Raw genomic sequence first — 22,181 nt, forward strand, 5'->3', positions numbered from 1 at the left:
CCTGCGTCCCATCAGATCGCACAGGGTAGGCCTCCTCCGAATTCCATCCGCCAGTCAGTGCCGACTGGCGACTACGCGGAGGAGAGCCTTCTCAGTTGCAGCTCCGACGCTATGGAACAATCTCCCCGTGGAGATCCGTACCCTCACCACCGTCCAGGCCTTCCGCACGGCCCTCAAGATCTGGCTATCCCGTCAGGCCTGGGGATAGGACTTTACTCTCTCCCCGCCCAAATGCTGAGTGAATGTTGTGCTTTTATGGTCAATTTTTTTTTTTTACTCACGTTTTCTTTTATGTCTTGTCTTGCACTCCCTTCCCTCATTATTGTAAGCCGCCCTGAGTCCCCTCAGGGAAAAGGGCGGCCTATAAGTGTTCAATAAACTCTAAACTCTAAACTCTTAAGGACATCTTCTGGGGTGCTGGGCATATTGGCTGAAGTATAGAGGACAGTCACCAGGGTGTCGATTGATGGGATCGACAGGAACTGGGCCAAATCATTGGCCACATTAAAGAATTTCTTGTCTGAAGCCGATGGAGTCGGACCTGAGGTGGCAGCCTCCCACTGACGTTGCACCAGGTCAATGAAGATCTTAGGGGTCGGTATCATTTCCGATGGGGTGGAGTGCTCAGCAAACAGTGTGTCCACAGAAACAGTTGCAGGACGAGGGGTGGCAGTTGCCGGTTGCATTCTGAACTTTGAGGCCATTTTGGTCTTATATAGCAGGGAAGGGAGCGGGGTTGGGGGAAAGAGGCCAGAAAAGGTCTTCTGGTCTGGTTCCCTGCCTTCATCTTTGGACATTTCGGCCTCTTTAACTTCCTCTTCCTCAGAGTCCGAAGATTGATCTGATGCCTCCTCATCTGGTGCTGAAGGTTCCACTGTAGTCAAGGGTGGTGGAAGTACCGCAGGTCTATCAGGGGACTGCGCTTGAACTGGTTGCTTGTGGGATTGAGACTCCCTTTGCTGCAATCCAGCTGCAATGCCCTGTGAAATGGCAGTTGCAATGATGTCTTGGAAATTAGCCATGCAGAGGGGGTTTGGCTGATTAATGCTTCAAAAAGTAGATGGAATACTGTCTACCCTTTGCAAGGTGGAAGGAGAGATTGGGGCTGCAGATGGCACAGCTGAATTGCTCTCTTGCCCTGGCCCCCAGAAGCTTGAGACATCAATGGGAAAAAGGAGGTTGAGGGAAGCCTCCCTGCCCTGTCTGTCCCGGGGGGGAGCTGTAAAGCCAATTGCATTTGGGCAAGCTGAGGCGTATCAGAAGAAAGTGAGGAGGAAAGCCTCTTATACACAGCCTTCCTGTGAATATGTTCTAAAGCTTTCTCCTTCTGCTTCTCATAATGAGATGCAGGTTTAGCTGATTTCTTAGGCTTGCTGGTTTTCGCTGAGGACTTCAAGGATTTCTTATGCCCCTTGGCAGTGTCAGAGGAGACCGAGGTTGAGAGTCTGGGGGGTGGATTGGGTGCTCACTTGCTCTTCCACCACCTGGGGAATGCTAGTCTCACAGGGAATTGCCGTATTAGTTTCCGTTGCCTAGGAGTAAATGGCAACTGCCATTTTGACAGGAGAAAAGGTGCGCAAATACGAAAATGGCACTTCACACCTTTTTACAACTGTCCCAGCCACTGACAGTCAAGGTGACTCATTTAGACAGCTTCTCACCATGGAAAGGGGATATTACAACTAAAATCCTTAGAGGTATTAAAAGAGGAGAAGGTAGTTCAAACATGGTTCCAGTATGGGCAATTACAGGCCAGGTGGAAAATAGACCAAAAATTGGTTTTATCCTAGTTGAGGATAATCTATTTAAACAAATAAGAGATCAAAGCTTAATGCATATAAAGAGTATATATAATGTATTAATACAGATGGATTCGGAAACAGAATTAGTTAAAGATTGCATGATAAAGTGGGCTCAAAATATTGAAGAACCAATAATGTTGGATACGTGGGAAAGAATTTGGCTAAGAAATCTGAAATTTACACAAGCCCAAAACCTGAGAGAAAATTTCTACAAGATGTTCTATAGATGGCATTTAGATCCTAAAAAATTGGCCTCGGTGTATTCAAATTTACAACCCAGATGTTGGAGATGTGGTTCTCTTGATGCTACATATTTTCATATATGGTGGACTTGCCAAAAGGTTAAGGCATTTTGGATAAAAATATGGTGGATTATACGAAATATTCTAAAAAAAAGGATAAAATTTACTCCGCAGTTATTTCTGTTAGGTATAATTACCGATTGTACAGTGGTAGAGGTTAATCTGATTTTGCATCTAATAACAGCAGCAAGACTGTTGGTGGCGCAACACTGGAAGAAGGAAGATTTGCCTACAATCCAAGAATGGACACTGAAAGTCACAAATTTAGCTGAGATGGCGAAAATATCTGCATATCTTAAAGACCATTCAAATGAGAGATACAAACGAGACTGGAAAAAATGGATCGATTATATACAAAATAAATATGGAACTAAGAAATTTCAGATAGCCTATGCTTAAGACTAGGAATGATTTGAACTGTTTAAAGTTAATTTAGCAAGGAGGAGCTAAGTCCAATGTAAAGAGGTTATTAATTTCTTACTTCTATTTCTTATCAATATATCTTAGACTGTGGTTGTTAAATATCTATACCGTGTACGGGTTCTGGGAAGTCGGGGGGGTAGGTTGTGGGGGCTCGGGGGGTGGGGAGGGTGGGGGGGATTATTCCAGGTTTGATTTCAAAGTAGTATGATTGCACATGTATATTGTTTTCTCTTACAACATGATATTCTCTATGTAGTAATATACATGTGATTATATGTTATGGAAATGAAAATAAAATATTCTTAAGATAAAAAAAAGTCAAGGTGGCTCATTTAACAGCGTGCTGCTTCGCAAGCTGAAATCTGTGCTTTGAAGGCTCGGGTCGCTCCGCAATAGCCGAAAGCAGCTCAGATGATGACCAACCAGCCAAGCTACTGCAGTTTGCTGCTCTACTGCAAGCAGGAGCAGCGGAGCGTTTCCCGGTTGAAGCACAAGCCGATGGGTCCAGAACGCAATCAGAGAAGGACAGGAGGCAAAAGCAGGGACGCGTGATGGTGGTGGACTCCAAAGACGCGAACTTCACTGTGTAATCTAACAGTCGAAGCCACCTTTGTCTTTTCAATTCACAAAAGAGCAATTTAAACAGCCTTCACCTGTTAAAACCGTTATGCCCTGAAAGGGCTCAAAGGCACCGACCCACAAAGGCTCTTTAGCCCCTGCAATGAGCTTTAGGCGCCAAGGTCACTCCCACATGAAGGAATCAATTAAATCCAAGTACTCACGAAAGCAATATTACAATTATTCCTCTCAGCCTAGAAACAAAGCAATGATGCATCTATCCTCATTGAGAGACTGAGTCAGAACTGGGCTTTGCCTAGCAACAGGGGCATGGTTTCAACAAACTGTCAGGCTCAGTCCTCGCAATGAGTGGATGAAGGTCAACCCAGCCTGGATGCTACCTCCACCACTATGGAGAATATCCCATAACAGAGATACAGGTACTAAGACAAGCCTGGGACTTTTAAAATCTTCAAGACATCTAACTAGAGATAGATATATTGTAGGTTTGCTTTTTTAATAACAAAATCATAAAGAATTTCAGGCAGTATGAATAATTTTTTTGGCTAAAACTTTTTTTCATTTCTAGAAGATATACATACAAACATACATACATACATACATACCATATAGACATACATACATAATTCTTTATATATGACATAGTTATATGTCATTCTTTAATCATTCATTCAACATTAGCTATACATCCTAATGTTTCTTTAGCAAAAAAAAAAAAAAAAACTCTGAATCTAACTCTAGGAGCGTTTAAGTATATTTACTTTATGTAGGTGATGGCTGCTCTAAGGCAGTTTTTACAAAAATATCTGTAAGAAAGTAGTCTCTACCCTAAAGTGCCAGAATTCCATAATACTTATAAATACAGACATTTTGACACAATAATTTTGGGGTGTCTAAATTCACTTGTCCTTTTGAGTTGCATGAAGATGGGGAAAACATGCTAAAAGGTTTAATTATATATTTATAATCTAGGTAGTAAGACAGAGATTGACAAAGTGTGGGAAGTATTCTTGCTATGACTAAGAAGTCAGAAGTAGGGATGCCAATTATCTCTTATAACCTTTTAAATGGGGAGGGAACTACCTTAATTTCACTTTTATTTTTTTTTTATCTTTCAAACTAAGCATTAAAAAAAACTGGTTCCCACTGGCTAACTACACACACCAACCTTAAGGAAGGTTTGGGAATAAGAAAGAAATAACTATTAAGGCAAATGTGAACTAGAATTAGTATAATTTTAAAATTGATATTATAGGTTGAATTGCACCTCAGTCCTATTTTGTCCTTCCTTTACTATCTGTGTGGATGGATACTTACTATATTTGTAAGATAAACTGAATGTTAAATCTGCAGGATTTATGATATTTTTCTTTGTCCCATTTTTTATTATCTCTAACTCTCAATTATTTCCTCATTGTAATTTGCATTATGTGTAACTTGAATATCTTCTAAAATTACAATCTTCTTCTAACAGAGTTTGACTACCAATAAAATACTTTCCTATCTACAGAAAAACAAGAATCCTGGGACCAGCTTTTAAAAAGTAATTTCTTTTTGAATAAAAGATAGGAAGGCAGTAGTGACCAAGACTCATAGAAGAATTCTGGAAATGTACAATAGTAGAGGTAAGGAACTCCACCTGAGGGAGCCAGAAGAACCAATGCATATTATCCCCATGAATGGATTTGCAAGTGCTCACACCATTACAGAAGCTGTACAATGCTGGAATATTTTTTAACACTATCTGATTAAATACTTCAACAATTGAAAATAACTACAGGAATTAAAATACATGTAAAATTAATATAGTTTGATCGACAGAGATACAACTAAAAATGGAAGCTAAGGAGAAAATGCATGGTCTGTCCAGTACAAAGTCCTCAACAAATGGTAAAAAAGTCACTTTTATCTTAATTACCTTCAAAAATCAAGTATTTATAAAACCAAATTTGCTATTAAAATGTATGCTGATTATAATTCAATGTAAACTTTTTCAAAGTGCATAACTCTATGTAATTCAATTTTGTATACTGTTAACCATAATTCAATGGAAGATGGAATAAAATGGTATATGGTTTCATGATATAACAATATATAGATTGTTTTCTAATATATAGATACCATATTATTATACTTTTTCATTCCTATTCTTTTGGTTTTCCTCTAATTTCATGTTCAATAATTTTTCTCCTTCCCCAGTTTATATTTCAAAAGTTTTCTTTATACAAAATATCAAGTAATATTAGAAATATCTTCCATGAAGATATTAAATCAAATATAGTTATATCTGTATAACTAGAAGATTGCCTATCCATTATTTCATCAAAAAATGATTAACAATGACATTGTAATGCTTGGCTATTTGGGATATCTTTTATATGCATAACGGTAAGTATATAAATGCTAACTTGATGACATTAATATCTTTGGTACACTTTCTTTCAAAAAGCACAGTCACCTGAAAAACAAGCAAATTTGCTACAAAAGAAGAATCCCTATTATAAATCTTAATATGAAAATTAAATATATAGCTATCCACAAGGTCTCTTCTTTCAGCATCATTTTCTGATATGAATACTAGAAAACCATGGTAAGAGTTAAGTATAGTCTTAAAAAACCAAACTGTAAAGCTTATTCACATCACTAAAACATATGATTTATATCTTTGCAAAGAACAATATCATGAATTATATACAGACCAACTCATGAATTACAAAACACTTTTCAAACAAGATTCCATTTATAGTTTGGATTAATTTCTACAATATATATTGTATTTTTTTAAAAACAAAAACTAAATTCCATTGCTGGATCTATGCCAAAAATTGGAATCTAACCCAATTAATAACATCTGGTTACAAAATCTTTAATTCATTAGCAACTAATGTATATGTGATCATATATATATATATATATATGCAGGTCTTGGTGTATTTGGGTCTTTTCCCATGTAAGATTGACAGTATCTTGGCGATGTTCCAATGAGGTCACATTTGTCATCTTCAGGCTGGTGCCTTTGGCTTTGTGCTTTTGCGAGCAAAGCGTGATCAGAGCTGCTGTTTTTCTATAAATATAGGTGGTGTGTGTGTGTAATGTTGGCTTTGTTGCTTTAAACAAATTGGTTGGCTGTGTTGTCACATCTTGATTGGTTGATGGAATTGATGTTTGGTGAGGGTGATTGGTGATGGTGTCCTGTGTTGTTCTGGGTCCTAGGTTTTTGTGGCTGGCACTCGTTTGTTGATTAGGGCTAGTTTCCAGATGTCTGGTAGGTGGGAGGTATCATCACATTTATTCATGTTGTGGGGGTGTTTCTCTATTTCAATAGCTTCCATAAATATTCTCTTGTTGAAGTGTTCAGTTTTGGAGAGTAATTTGGTTCCTTCAAAATCAATCTCATGTCCTGTTGCTTTAAGATGCTGGAAAAGGGAGGAAGTTTTTTTTTCTTTTCTGACTGCGTTCTTGTGTTCTGTGATGCGTGCATTTATTCTCCTATTAGTTTGTCCAAACTTCCTCCCTCTTCCAGCACCTTAAAGCTTTAAGCCCAAAACCCAGCCTGAATATGGCTAGTGAGACTTCGCCGAAATGTTGCCAAGACAATCTCAATCTTACATGGGAAAAGAACCGAATACAACAAGACCAGCATATACTGTGTATGTATATGTATATGTATATGTATATGTATGTGTATGTGTATGTGTATGTGTATGTGTATGTGTATGTGTATATGTATATGTATATGTATATGTATATGTATATGTATATGTATATGTGTTTTGACCCCCTCTGCGCTCGTTCACAAATGACAGTCAGACAGAACTTCAAAGGAAATATCTTTATCAGTCCTGGCTCAAGCTGGCTGTGAGCCCAAAAATAAATGTAGATAAAGTCTCTGGCAAAAAGTTACACAGCAAAAGCAAAACCAAAAAGCTCTTACAGCAAACCAGGTTTTCAGACAGCAAAATCATTTATCCAAGTGCCTCTTTGAATCAGGTTTACAGAAAGTAAATCACTTATCCAAGTGCCTCTTTGAATCTCGAAACTATGAACCACACACGACAAACCATGAACCACGAACCTTGACTTCTGCCACTAAAGCGTAGCACCATCTGTCTTTTATCTGCAGAAGATGACCCTAACGAGCAACAGCTGCTCATTATTCCTCCATTCTGACTCAACTCCAGCAAACTTCTGCTGAGTCACAACATATATGTATATGTATGTGTATGTGTATGTGTATATGTATATGTATATGTGTGTATATATATATATTCCATGTATTAAAGCTGTAGTTGAATCCACCATGTGATTGAACAACCAACTAAATACAAAATTTACAGGCAGCACATAAAAAACTAAATATGCAATCCTAGTAACATTAACTGAATAATTATACATGCTAACACTTCCTAACAATGAGAACAAACATCAGGTGCGCTATGGGCGACATATGCCATACTGAATCTTTTACTTCAATGGAAAATTTGTACATCATCACCACAACTATATATTTACACAGATTTTTGTTTTTTATCTATTTATAACCTATAATATTAATATCAAGATTTATCCTCAATTAGAGCACTACTAAAATAAAATTTTTTTTAGTTTATAGTTTATAGTTTATTAACATTTATAGGCCGCCCTTTTCCCTGAGGGGACTTGATTTTGCTTATTATTTTTTTATTTACGTACCATATTTTTTGGAGTATAAGACACACCTTTTTCCCTCAAAAAAGAGGCTGAAAATCTGGGTACGTCTTACACACTGAATACAGCATTTTTTGCCTCTCAAAACCCCACCCTCATCATTTTAATTTGCCTCTTCAAAATCTTGGTGTGTCTTATACTCCAGTGCGTCTTATACTCCAAAAAATATGAGTACATCTGTTGTAAACATGAATGAAGTAGAATCCAATCCTTTGACATTGATTAACCAACTGAAAATTATGTTTAGTAGTATGTATAAAACAAATGTAAGAAGGATATTTTGTTTCACAAAAAGCCACTTTTTTGCTTTGATATCATCAAAATGCACATTCAAATACATATATTTACATAGTATATGCAATTTCATTTCCACACATTCTGACAAAATGAAAAACTATCATCTTACCTGAACCTCTTTTGGTCACAACCTTCAAACTTTGAACAAGACTTGCATAGAAGATAATTAAGTGAGAAACTGGAACATTCATTTTCTAGTTCTCCAAGGCTATTCCCTAAAGCAAAAACAAGACATATTTGAAGTATTTTATTGGTTTTTGATAACAAAGAACTTGAAGAGTTGCAAAGAATTTACTTCTTCCAATATACTTTATATATCTAAAGAATACTGGTTATGTTTAAAATTACTTTTAATTATTTAAAAGTATATTATTTAAAACCATAAAGACCCTTTTCCCCACTCAGTGACTTGCAAATTAAAATATTTAAAACAATGTATAAGCAGTTTACTTAAGTAATATTGTCCCTTTAAAATGTGTAAAATCTTATTTCATTGAGGAATGGAAATGTTCCTATAGATGTATATATAAGAAGGAAATTATACTTCTTAAAAAGAAGAATATATTGCTCAATTTAGCTTAATTGTAATGAGATTGCAATCAATGGGAGTCCATACTGAATTATGGTCCATAGTATTATATTTAAATGACTTCAGCATAATATAATTGAAGTCTAAATCAGTCTGTGAATCAGACTTTTAAGGCAATAATATTCATCTATGCCTTCCTAGAACAACAGTATTAATTTATGATTAGAATGTTCCCCTTATTTGAAGAATGTGGTATTCCCATGCAGTTAGCTATTATTAGAATTATACAGCAAAAATTATCATATAGTCTGAATATATTCTTCCATATCTATGGTATCTCACTACCAAATACTGAGTCTGCAATACATTGAGATAGGATATGGAACATTTCTTAACTTGATCATTGTGTAAGTTAGAATCTAGAAAGTATTTTGGATGCCAGCTAGTGTCTCTTCATATTTGGCTGTTACATACATAATTCCCTACAAATCTTTGCAAAAATGAAGGGTATTCATTATATGTACATTCCTATCTTGACCATAGAAGTTGACTAAAAAGAATATAATTGATCTAACATTTGTTAGTTGTACATTTATTTCTAGTAATATTCTACCAAATCTGTCTTCAATTTTTTTGGGGGGGAGGGGAATTCTCATTCAGTTTTATGATAAGACAATTGCTTTTAATAGTTGCAGGATTGAATTCAGATTCTGACTTTTTTTTTTTACTAACTAGATGTCTGTCTGTGTATGTGCTGATAAAAGACCCCCATTGTTCATTGATTGATTCATTAATTCATTCATTTGTTCATTTTCATCCATTCATCTTGTATGCCTAACTCACAGCAACTATGAATTATGTATTAACAGTATTGCTTCAGCAGTCTGCAACTAATGCCATGGTGGAGCAGTACCTAAGCCAGCGACATATATGAATATGCATGTGTGGTGTGTTTGAATAGGTAGCATATGTTCAGAAACTCCTTATCCTACTACACCACGAACCAGAATTTAAGTTCTAAGTTGCTAAGTAAGGTGGTTGTTAAATAAGTTATGCCCAATTTACAACCTAATTTGCCATGGTTGTTAAGCAATCACTGCTATTATTACATGCTACTGCTAAGTGAATATGGCTTGCCTATTGGCTTTGCTTGTCAAACATTGCCTGGAAAGGTTGCAAATAGCAGTCACACGATGCCAGAATGCTGCAAACATTGTAAATACATGTTGATTGTCAAGCGCCTGAATTTTGATCACATAATGGGTCATAAATCACTTTTTTTCTATGTCATTGTAACTTTGAATGGTCACTAAACAAATGGTTGTAAGTCGAAAACTATCTGTATTTATGTTAATCATATCCCCAATACAGTTAAACAACCCTGTTTATACATGTGTGTGTGTGTGTGTTTTAATATTGTAAAGTCTGACTTGTAAACTTGAAATTTGAAGCCACCACTAAAACAAAATACAAAATGAGTGCATAAATCAAGATAGAAAATTCAAACTACTGTACTGCTTCAGATTCTTATGATGCTAACAGGAAAGAATCACATCTATGTGGAAAATATTGCTTCATTTTTACACGTTTCTTTTCCTAATTTATGATTTATTAAATTCATTTGCTACTCAATTCCCTGTGATTCCAGGCATTTTAAAACAAAGAACAATATAACAATATAACCCCCCACCCCCCACCCCAAAATCCATACAAAAACTGCATATGGCAAAAGATCAACAAAGAAAACAAATCAATTTTTTCCTTCTTTTGATAAATGTTCATTTCTTGCAATGCATATAAGCTACTACCTTTCTACTGCTATTTACACATCTTAAAACTTATGCATTTACCTATTAATAATATACTTTCTTCCAAGGCAATACTGGTTCACAATTATTATATACCATCAGCTATATGTGAAAGGTAACAGGCAATTTTTTTACTGGAATATATTTATACTTCTAACAAGTCTCGTGAATGTTTTTCAGTATGGGTACTGTCAAGATAATTCAAGGCATGCTTATACTAACTCATAAATGCTTGTTGTAATAAATTATTTATGGTATTCATTTAATACTTTGTCATATAAATTATCTAAGTGTTATATGCAGATTAATTATAGGTTAGCAAATATTAACATACCAGAAACAAAATTTTAGGTAACATTAATGTAATTTCGAAATTGTAAGTACAAAAAGAAATGTTTAAAGTTCTTTCAGTTTTTTATTATTAGAGAGTGAAAATACTTGTCAACAGTGACATAAACTATGCTTCTCCTAAGATAGTTGTATTGATTTATCACTGTATGTGGTGTCTGAAGGAGAAAGTGCACAGCCTCTGATATTTATCATTAGAAAGAAGGACAGGTAGTCTTAGAGTAAGGAATGCCACTAGTTTTGGGGTGATTTGCCAAGTCTATAATTCTATGACCAGAATAGCCTGGACAAAATGATCCATATCTTAATAGCTCTATGTAAAAACTGATGTTATGTTCTAAGTTGGGTGAGCTTTGATTATGATTCAGATGCTTCAGTTGCTGAAATTCACCATTTCGTTACTGTGGCATTACAGACAATGTTTGCAGCAATCTGCATTGCCTGGCCAGTTAACATTGACAATTGCAAACTCATAAATGTTAATTATAGCTTAAATATTTGTTAGAATGTGTCTTCTGCTTTATATCAACCTGGTTTTAAAGATATTTATAATGAAACATACCCAGAATGTCATTGTGACTTTTGTACATGCATTCTGATGTCAGCATGCCTGATAAATGGCATGAATACATCCAGCAGAAAATAGTGCACACTTCCCTTGGTAATTGATTCTATCAGACTGCTCTTAGAAACAAAAAGTTTTTCTAGTATTCAACTAAAATCAGTTTTCTGATAATTTAAGACCACTATTCCATGTCCTGAACTCTGGGAGAATAGAGACAGGGCGTGACTACCTTCTGTGCAATAGCGCTTCGGCACTTTGAAAAGTGTTATCATATTCCTCTTAGACATCTTTTTCAAGGCTAAACTTTCCTAATTATTCTGGTTTTTCTTTTTAAGACTTCCTTCCTTCATCACCATTGTTGGTGATCACACAGTATTGTTGCATTGGCTTTCCTGTTTCTCTGAATATGTCTTAAAATATGATGCCAGAGGGTAGTAGAACCAACTTTTTAGAATATAATTAACATTTATTATCTTTTATTTTTCAGTCTACTTTTTGATTACTAATTTTTTGTGGGGTTTCTTTAGCATTATCAACTTGAAAAGTTAAAGACTTTTACTTGACCTGCATGTCTTTCTTGTAACTTAATGATTGAGAACATCCTGTCATAAAGGCTAATAATATAACTATTTTTATTTGATATATTTCTACACAGCAGGATGTCTAATGCAAACTTCCACCCAAGTTTCTTCTTGACTAAAGATGAAGGAACCCTAAGTCTAGAGACTATAACATAAGAAATACTCTCCACTGAAAAAGATTGGAAGAGGCTGATAAAAAAAGGAGATGAACATTTAGAAAAATGGTTTGTTGGTAGTTTATTTCATAAATAGCATTTCAATCCAAACTACAAAAAGGCTGGGAACAAAGAAATTCTGAATTAATGAACTACCATATGTCCCTGAAAATACAAACCACCCCGAAAATAAGTGCAAGCCTAATTTGGGGGGGGGGGCTAATATAAGCCCTACCCCAAAAATAAGCCCTAGTGAAGGAGGTGGGCATGGCCAGCACAGGAGGCACACCTTCCCTTTCCCAGTCACCTCATGGTTGCTCGGCCCTTAACTGCAGCCTGCGCATCAACTGAGCCAGCTGAACTGCAGGCAACGCTGTTTGAAAAAGGGTTTCCTCTCTGCCATTTCTCTTTCTCTCCCACACACACGCACACACAAACACACAGACATTTGATGAGAAATGGCAGAAAGGTAAGGGGACTGACCCTCCCCTGCCTCCAGCTCAGCACCTGCTCAGGGTGATGCCCTGAGGACCAGCTTCTGCATGGATGACCCCCGCCTAGGCATACGTAAGAAATGGTGGCAGGGCAGGGGTGGCACGATGCTGCACCCCCTGCATGCTTAGCCCCCCATTGTCCAACCTGGTACTCCAATTCCAATGCACACTCCGCAAGCAAAGACGGGAGGTAGGACAGCAGCTGGAAACGATGAGGCTTTTCATCTCTCACCTCCGAAGGAAGGAAGAAGGAGGGAAAGGGAGTGTGGTTGCTTGAGTGCTGCCTCTTCACTGGCGGCTCTGCAGGGACCCATCATGGAAGGAAGGGTTTGTTCCTTGTATATTTGTCCTGACCCTTCCATCCACTTTGAAATTAACTTCCCTCACTGGAGGGGGGAATAGTGTTAGGCTGGCCTGAAACAGAGGAGAAACGGGGGGGGGGGGGGAGAAGCCACGCAGCTAAGGACGAGGGGCTTGTCAGCAACTATATGAGACCTCTCAGGAGACATGGCATACAAAAAGTGTAAAAGCCGCTCTTACAGGTACCAAATCAGCAACAGCGCCTGAATCAAAACAAAGTGCTGTGAATCCAGGCACCCTTTCCATTTGTCTGCCCCCACTTTTGGGAAGTGTTTCACTGCTGCTGGTGTTATTCAAACTACATCCTGGTATATTTTGGAAGGGAGAAGACACAGCTACTGTTACCCGTGCTGGGGTTTGCACGTAAGAGACTGCAGGGTTTATTTTTATTTCCCTTTCAAAACATACTGGGACAACACTGATACTGGCGGAGGGAGAGGGTAATCCAAGTGTGTGTGTGTGTGTGTGTGTGTGTGTGTGAGAGAGAGAGAGAGAGAGAGAGAGAGAGAGAGAGAGAGAGAGAGAGAGAGAGAGAGAGAGAGAGAGAGAGAGAGAGAGAGAGATCCAATCCAACCTTGGAGAGTTATCGTATACCAGTGGCGGTGGTGTTCTCTCTCTCTCTCTCTCTCTCTCTCTCTCTCTCACACACACACACACACACACACACACACAGGTTTGATCTCTCACTTTCTCTCCCTTCCTTCCTTCCACTCTGAGGTTTTGCCTGGAGGAGCAGATTGCTTCCTGCAGGGTTGGCCTTGGCACCCGCTTTGGATGGCAAGCAGAAACAGCAGAGAAGGAAGGAGCAGGGAGGCATTTCAACAGCACTCAAGCCGGATCTTATTCAGATCAGATCCAACCTGATGTTTATACAGCACATAGTGCCAAAGACAGCTGACCTAACAGTGCAAAGTGCTGTGGGACGGACACCGGAGTTGGAAGGTATCCAAGAAGGAACTTCCCAGTCCCCCTTAGTGGCGAAAATGATACCAAGGAACGGCATAAGAGTGGTGCCTCAAGTAAAATCATTTATCGTGGAGGCATAGATTAATAGAGTTTACAGATCTGCAAGCCAGAAAGCAACAGGCAGAGAAATGACACCTAAACAGACTTTTATGGAGTGCAGGCGATTAAATGGGTGTGTGAGCGGAAATGGGGAAGGATGGATGGAAATGGGGAAGGATGGTAAAAGCCAAATTAGGGTGGAAGGGAAACGAGATATGCTCGGACTCTGGCCCTTTATTTTCTCAAGCAATCCATTTGGCATATGGAGGGAAGTCAATAGTATTCATAAATGTGTATGTTAACCCACCAATGGGCGACCTGTGGGAGGCACTGGAGATAAAGATATTAGATATACGAAAAAAAATTATAAAAACACCTCTAATTTTGGCAGGAGATTTTAATGCTCGTGTTGGCCACTCGTTGGAGCCTTTTGTTGAAAATGGTACAATTCCAGATGGTTATTTACACAACCAACAATCATGGGACTCCCAAGATAGGAAAAATAATAAAGATGGGGGAAATTTCTAACAATGGTATACAATTGTAACCTTCAAATTGTAGGCCAGTACTCAGAGGTTGGAAGATACCCCATAACCTTTTTTGGTCCCAAGGCATGTAGCTCTATCGATTACTTTTGTGTTTCTCACAGCTTAGTCTCAGGGGCTATTTCGGTCTACCAAGGCCTGAAAGTGATCATCTTCCAATTGAGATGTCCCTGATATTTCCTTCTGATTTAAGGAAAAGGAATCAAATAATTCAACAAATAGGCCACAACTTGGAAATAGCCGAGGAGAGAAGGCTAACATGGAAGAGAGTTGATGGGAAAGTAGTGACAGAATTTTTGAATTCCCCATGTATGGAAACCCTAGCGCTTATATGCTCAAATAGTACAGGTAACCAAGAGCTTTTAGTATATTTTGTGGAAATATGCAATAAATTGAAGCATTTTTTCATGACTACTAAGCCAAAGGGCCAGTCTGATTATAGTCACTCAACATGGTTTGATAATGACTACAAGGAAAGGAGAAAACAGCTGAGGAAATCACTTAGGAGCTACTTAATCAGCCCAAACATGGAATTACAGAAGGAGTATATCACCATGAGGCAGAAATATAAGCAGCTATTGAAGAAGAAAAAGGCCTCTTATACTGATAATTTATGGGCTGGCTTAGAACAGGCAGCAAAGCTGGCCTCACCCACACTCTTCTGGCTGGGGGTCTCAAAAATTATTAAAGATAGAAAATCAATAAGTGAAACAAATATTACTCCAGTAAGTTGGGAGAGGCATTTGACCACTCCAGCAGTAGCGGAAAGTTCTGATGATGCGGATGATGTGATATCTTCTCTGAGCCTGAAACAGGGATATGAAGCCTTACCCCAGTGGGAAGAAGTGTCAATCATGGAGGTGAAGTGTTTAATCTCTTCTCTGAAGTCTAACAAAGCTCCAGGACAGGATGCGCTCCCGGCATCGTCATGTAAAGAAAACATAACTTGGTGGGCACCTGTCCTGGTGGGTCTCTTTACTTTTATTAATAGAACAGGGCAAATTCCTGCTAGTTGGCGCACATCAATAGTTATTCCACTACATAAAAAAGGCTCTAGAGATAACCCAGATAATTTCCGGTTAATTAGTCTAATTGATATTTCAGCAAAAATTTATGCTAAGTATTTGCTTTATAAATTAAAAGATTGGATAAAGAGAGATAACATTCTAGCTGAAAAACAGACAGGCTTCAGGAGCAGAAGATCTACTATGGACAATTATTTTGTACTGGACCATCTAATAACAAAATTTAAGTTTTGGAAAAAAACACTATATGTGGCATTTATAGACCTGAAGGCTGCCTTCAATACAATTAATAGACAAATTTTATGGGATAAATTAGAGGGAATAGAAAAGAAATTGCTATATTTAATTAGATTGTTATACATGGAAACCAGTGGTGGGTTTCTGCCGGTCCGCACCGGTTCAGGCGAACTGGTTCGTGAAATTCAGCGAGCTGGTGAGGACCAGTGAACCCGGAAGTAACTTCTGGGAATGCCGGCACCAGCCCTGTCGCTTGATCGCCCTTGCCCTCCCGTCACAGATCGCTCACTCCCCCACCTGTCCGCACTAAACTAGGTTATCCCAGCCCACCACTCACCAATTGGCTGGAGTCCAGACAATCAGTGAGCGGGCTGGAGGCAACCCAAGCGTGACGCCAATGGCCAACATTCCTCTTTTGAAAAGAGTCTTTCTCTTTTGGAGACTTCTCTTTTCAGAAGAGTCTTTCATTCCCAAGCAGCTCTTGCAGACCAGCTCCTCCATTTCAAAACTCCCTTCGCCTTCCAGGAGCTTGCTGCTTCCTTCAGGTAAGCAACTAAGTGCAAGGGGGGCAGCGGGACTCAGGAGGCTAGCTTACATCAGCTTGCAAAAGCCAGGAGCTGGCGCATGCTATGCTGCCAAAGGTGGGTGGGCGGCAGCGGGGGCAGCGACCTAGCTTTCATGAGGGAAGGCCTTCATGCTTTCCCTAGCGAAAGCCATGGGCTGGCATACTCCACGCGGCCAAAGGTGGGTGGGCGGCGGCGGCAGCCTTGCTTTCATGAGGGAAGGCCTTCAGGCCTTTCCTAGTGAAAGCCGTGGGCTGGCGTACGCCACGCGGCTGAAGGTGGGTGGGCAGTGGCGGTGGCCTAACTTTTGCTAAAGCTAGCGAAAGCCACGGGCTGGCGTACGCCACATGGCCGAAAGCTCCCCTCTCCAGCCTCGCCTGGCTGGCTAAGATTGCCAGGCGACATGCTTAGTGACAACCCTGGCCTTGTCCCTCCAGTCCAGTGTCTTACCTGTCCTGCTGCCTCTCTGCTTGCCTGCTCCCTGTTGCATCCATCCATCGCATTGGAGTGCTGCTGATTCTGCCTGCTGGTAAGTGACCAATTTTTTTCTTTTATTTTTTTAATGTATTTTAAAATAATATTTTATTTATTGTGCATAGAATTTTTTAAAATAGTTTTACTTAAAAGTATTGAGTATAGAATATTTTAAAATGGTTTACTTCAATTTATTGTGTGTGGATTCTTTTTTTAAATTGTCTTAGACTATTTAAAAAAGATTCTATCCAAAATAAATTAAAATAAACCATTTTAAAAAATTCTATACTCAATACTTTAAAATGTATTGTGCATAGAATTGTTTTAAATCGTTTTATTGTAATTTATTGTGTATGGAATATTTTTAATGGTTTCATTTTAAATTATTGTGTGTGGAATAGTTTGAAATGGTTACAGTATAAACTATTGCTGGTGGAATAATGGTTACAGTATACTATGGCTGGTACAGTGGTGGGATTCAGCCAGTTCGCACCTATTTAGGAGAACCGGTTGTTAACTTTCTAAGCAGTTCGGATAACCGGTTGTTGGAAGAAATATTATTTTGTTTTTTCCACTTTACAGGCTAATCCTGTACAGAAGGCAGGAAGGAAATATTCTGGTGTTGTTTCTAGTCTAATCTTTATTTCCCTGCTTACAGAAACTGTCTCTCCAGTTAACCTTATTACATTGTAACAGCTAAGGTGAAGCACCCATCGATCTGAGTGATGTTGAATTGGCCACGCCCACATGACCACTGAGCCATGCTTAGCCAACTGGTCATTAGGACAGAGAATTGGTTGTTAAATTTTTTGAATCCCACCACTGGGCTGGTACAATACCTTAAAATGGTTACAGTATAAACTATTGCTGGTGGAATAATGGTTACAGTATACTATGGCTGATACAATATCTTAAAATAGTTACAGTATAAATTATTGCTGGTGGAATAATTTTTTTAAAATTATTTTTTGGGAATTTTTATTTTTTAATTGTTTATAAAATATATTTACTACAAGAAATGTTGTTCCTTTTTGCAAATGTTTTCTTTGTGATGCAATATGTTGCTTTTAAGTGTTCACACCAGGTTTATGTGTCTCAAAGTGGCTACTTTTCTATGGGCAGGCCAGGTTGGTGCAAGGCAGCTTTGCCAGATTTAGTGTGTTTCACCCTCGTTGTTTAGGTAATTCTGAGATGGTTGATGGTTCTGTGAGCTTCCTGGCACTGACCTTTATAATTTCCCACAATGCCTTGGTGGTTTTTATTCCAGTGGCTTTATCTTTCCTATCCTTAGGGTTAGGGGGAAAAAACTGGTTTCATTTACAGTCTTTTGAGGGGGGGAATTCTTATTTTTGGTGTTTTCCTGGCAATGTCAAAGTTTGTGTGGGTGTGGGTGTGTAATGTCCCGCAGTTATCTACGCATTAATAATGATCTAGTAATATTTCCTTATACATTTTAGGGACCTTTCCTTACATAATTGCTGTTTTCTTTCATACTTTTGGATTTCTAATTTTTCTTTCTGTTAGTTAGCAATTGCTAAAACAAATCCCAAGTGAAAAAGTATTCAAAGCCTTCTTGATTTTAATTGTCAATTTATTTATTCCTGCACATTGTAATATTTATTCATTTTCATATCTCTGTTTTTCCACTGTTGTGCAAACACAATTCCAGCAGCTGCTAATGTGTAAAATTAAATATATATTGTACTCCCTTTCAAATAGCCAACAAAATATTTCTGGTTTTAATTCCATATCTTGCTTTACCACTGCTTCTAACCACTAACTTCTGAATAGCTACTTGGACCAACTTAAGTACTGAACCTAATTCATATATTCCTGTTTTTTGGAACTGAGAACTAAATTTCAGAAAAAGGAAATCTGTATTGCTCTGGGAATATGACATTCATTCTTGAACTATCTTCTTGGATGAAAGACTATATATTTCCTGTTTGTTTATATCTTTCCTGTTTCTCATCCTTCCTGAAAAGACTGTACATTGTTGGTTGAAAGCAGAGGTCCCTTCTGTTACCTGTAGTCCTCGGCTTACAACCACAATTGAGTCCAACATTGTTTTATTTCTTTGGCAGGCAGTTAGTATTACTTAGCATAATGAAGAAGAGGCAAAAGAGTATGACTGCTTTCTTCTAAAAAAAAAAAACAAGAGTTGAGGAATCAGCTGATCCAAAACAGTCACCAGCACCGCCAGCAGCACCAGCACCGCACAAGCACCATCAGGACCACAAGCACCACCAGCACAAGCACCACCAGCACCACAAGCACCACCACCAGCAACTACCACCAGTTGAGGTCGGAGAAAGCAGCATGTCCATCGACTCCACTGAAGTTCCACACCTTCCTGACTGCTGGAATTTGCAGCAATACAGACACTTCAAGGACAAGTATGATGGACTGGCAGTATCCAACAAGAAGGTGGGTTGTGAGTACTATGCAAAACCTATGTTCTCATTAGAGAAAGGTATTCATGTTTCCAAAGAGTGCAAACATTTCCAGGTGGCACCAGCAGGGAAAACCAAAGATATACAACAAGCATCGCTCAGAAAAAATTAAGGGAACATTTTCAATCAAAAGCACACTTTATTTGCGTGGAGAGCAGTAAGCAACGAGAGCAGGAAGCTTTAACCAAATCCCTGGATAAGTCAACTGAGAAATATTTATCCAGTACTTGCACAATATTTTCTACTGTTTACGATCTGGCGCAAAGATGTAATCCATTCTTAGACATCGAAGCGCAAGTAAATTTGCTAAATACGGCTGGAGTGGATGTGGGAGTGGACTTGCATTCACGGAGATCTGCAGTGAAAATTGTTGAATTCATTGCAAACCAAATCAAGACCACCGTGTTTTCAAGGATTATTGCAAATAATCAAAAGGTGTGCCTAATAATCGATGAAGCCTCAACACTTTCAATGAAAGCAGTGCTGATAGTTTTTGTTAGAGTTGAGGATCCAGAATGCCCAGAAACCATCTTCATTGAGCTTCTGGAATTACAGAAACAAGATGCGGAGACCATATATTTCGCATTGATGGGAAGCTTGCATAAAGTTGGATTTACCATTGAATATCTACGGAAGAATTTAATTGCTTTCTGCTCCGATGGGGCCAACGTTATGCTTGGAAGAAAATCTTGAGTCAGCGCCAGAATAGCTCAAGACTTCCCAAACATCATCATCTGGCACTGCTTGAACCACCGCCTGCAACTTGTGCTGGATGATGCAATAAAAGAAGTGAAGCAGATTAACCACTTCAAGATCTTTCTTGATAAAGTACACACCACCTTCCACAAATCCTGCAAGAGCCAGAATGACCTCTTCCAATCTCCGAACAATTGGGCATAGAAATTGTGAAGATTGGCAGAGTTTTGGGACCAAGATGGGCTGCCTGTAGCTTAAGGGCAACCATAGCTGTGTCGCATGCTTATCCAGTACTATATCAGTTTTTTCAGAGTAATGAAAGGTTCCCAAGCATGGCTTCCCGTTTTGAAATTTTAATTTTTTGCAGGATTTGGCCCTGATGATCAACTTCTTAAATGAGATTTCTCTTCTGTCAAATGCCCTACAGGGGAGAGAGACAAATATCATCGTGGCTGAAAAGTTAGTATTGCAAACAATCAATGCTTTTGAAGTGCTTAGACAAAGAAAGGGCAGATATGAAAAAAGAACTTGTAGAAGTGTTAAAAAGACAAGCCTTCAGTACAGTACTGAAGGCTTGTCTTTTTAACACTTGTAGAAATGTTAAAAGACCATTCAAATGAGAGATATAAACGAGACTGGAAAAAATGGATTGACTATACACAAAACAAATATGGGACTAAGAAATTCCAGATAGCCTATGTTTAAGATTAGGAATAATCTAAACTGCTCAAAGTTAGTGCAACAGGAAGAAGCTGAGTTCAATGCAGAGATGTTATTGACTTCTTTTTTATTTCCTTTGTCTTAATATATTTTAGACTGTGTTTGTTAAAAATCTATACCATGTACGGGCTCTGGGAAGTAGAGGGGTGAGGGAGGTGGGGTGTTAGGGGGAGGGGGGATATATAGTATGTGTTAGATTTCAAAGTAACGCGATTGCACTTGTATACTGTTGCTCTTTAATTCCAGTGTAAAAATAGGACAAGCTGAATATATTAATAGATAGTAGAAATACACCGAAGGGAGGAGTAGAGGGATAGAAGAAAGAGGGGTAGAGAGGGTGGGAGAGAGGATTGGAGGGACGGGGGGGAAGACAAGCCTTCAAAAGCATCAATTTAGCTCCAAATCAATGATTTGTTGCCCTTCCTCGTGAAAAACTTTTGGAAAGCATCATCACCAATTTGAAGAAAAGACTGATGGATTGCAACCATCTAAGAACAGATAGCCTATTGCCAGCCGCAAACAAGTTACACTTTATCATATATTTGGAGCCAGATTACTGGAACATTGAAGATGTAGTCATTCCATGGGCTGAGGCAGAGGAAGCATTGGTTGCATTTGGCAGTATTTTTAATTATGAAATTAATTTGAATGACTACAGAGATTTTTTGGAAAATGTGCTGAAAAATCCAGAGAAGTACAAAATTCCTGACAGTATTGGAAAAGTTACAGATATTGTCAGGACAATTGCTGTTAGTTCAGCAGAGGCCGAAAGGGGTTTCTCAAAAATGAACCTCATATGTTCAGAGCAAAGAGTACACCTAATTGTTCCAAACATAAGTAATCTGATGGTGATAAGTGTTGTTGGCATACCTGTTGAGAGATGGGACCCAATTCCTACAGTGAATAGAGATATCAACAACCAGGAAAGCAATAACACAAGTGAGTACTTGAGTGTATCTCTTTCATTGTGTTATTCTTATGTAAGGTGTACCGTATTTTCACCCATATAACCCGCCCACGCAAATAACCCGCACACGCGAATAACCCGCGGGTTTTCCGGATCGTGTAAAATATTTCCCGTATACCCCGCCCACGCATATAACCCGCGACGAGTAAAAGAGAAGGGAAACAGCTGAGATGGGGGGGGAAGAAACGGAGAAAGAAGCCTGCGCAAGCTGGGGAAGAGGAAAGGAACGGAGGAGAAGGAAACAGCTGAGATCGGGGTGGGGGAAGAAACGGAGAAAGAAGCCTGCGCAAGCTGGGGAAGAGGAAAGGAACGGAGGAGAAGGAAACAGCTGAGATCGGGGTGGGGGAAGAAACGGAGAAAGAAGCCTGTGCAAGCCTCCGATCGTGTAAAATATTTTCCGTATACCCCGCCCACGCATATAACCCGCAGGGGGGCGCTGTGCATGCAAAAAACGCATATAACCCGCGGGTTATATGGGTGAAAATACGGTAAGTGCAAGCAGTTAAAGTCTTGCTTTCTGTGTCTGTCCTTTGTGCAGGTTTTTTG

The 22,181-nt window shown here is 38.7% G+C and overlaps 1 protein-coding gene across 3 annotated transcripts in view; it reads right to left on the minus strand.

Moving 5' to 3' along the window:
* Positions 1–22,181, minus strand: part of IL1RAPL1 (interleukin 1 receptor accessory protein like 1) — an 881,005-nt gene that overhangs the window by 677,994 nt on the left and 180,830 nt on the right. For all 3 annotated transcript variants that reach the window (XM_087721827.1, XM_087721828.1, XM_087721826.1), the window contains exon 2: positions 8,220–8,325. In XM_087721827.1, coding sequence (XP_087577953.1) covers positions 8,220–8,301 — 82 coding nt within the window. In that variant the 5' untranslated portion in view covers positions 8,302–8,325. The remainder of the gene's footprint in view (positions 1–8,219; positions 8,326–22,181) is intronic.

Source organism: Thamnophis sirtalis, unplaced genomic scaffold (genome assembly GCF_051295495.1).
Source record: "Thamnophis sirtalis isolate CommonGarterSnake01/CBP01778 unplaced genomic scaffold, rThaSir2_p1.2 scaffold_8, whole genome shotgun sequence".
Taxonomy (NCBI): Eukaryota; Metazoa; Chordata; class Lepidosauria; order Squamata; family Natricidae; genus Thamnophis; species Thamnophis sirtalis.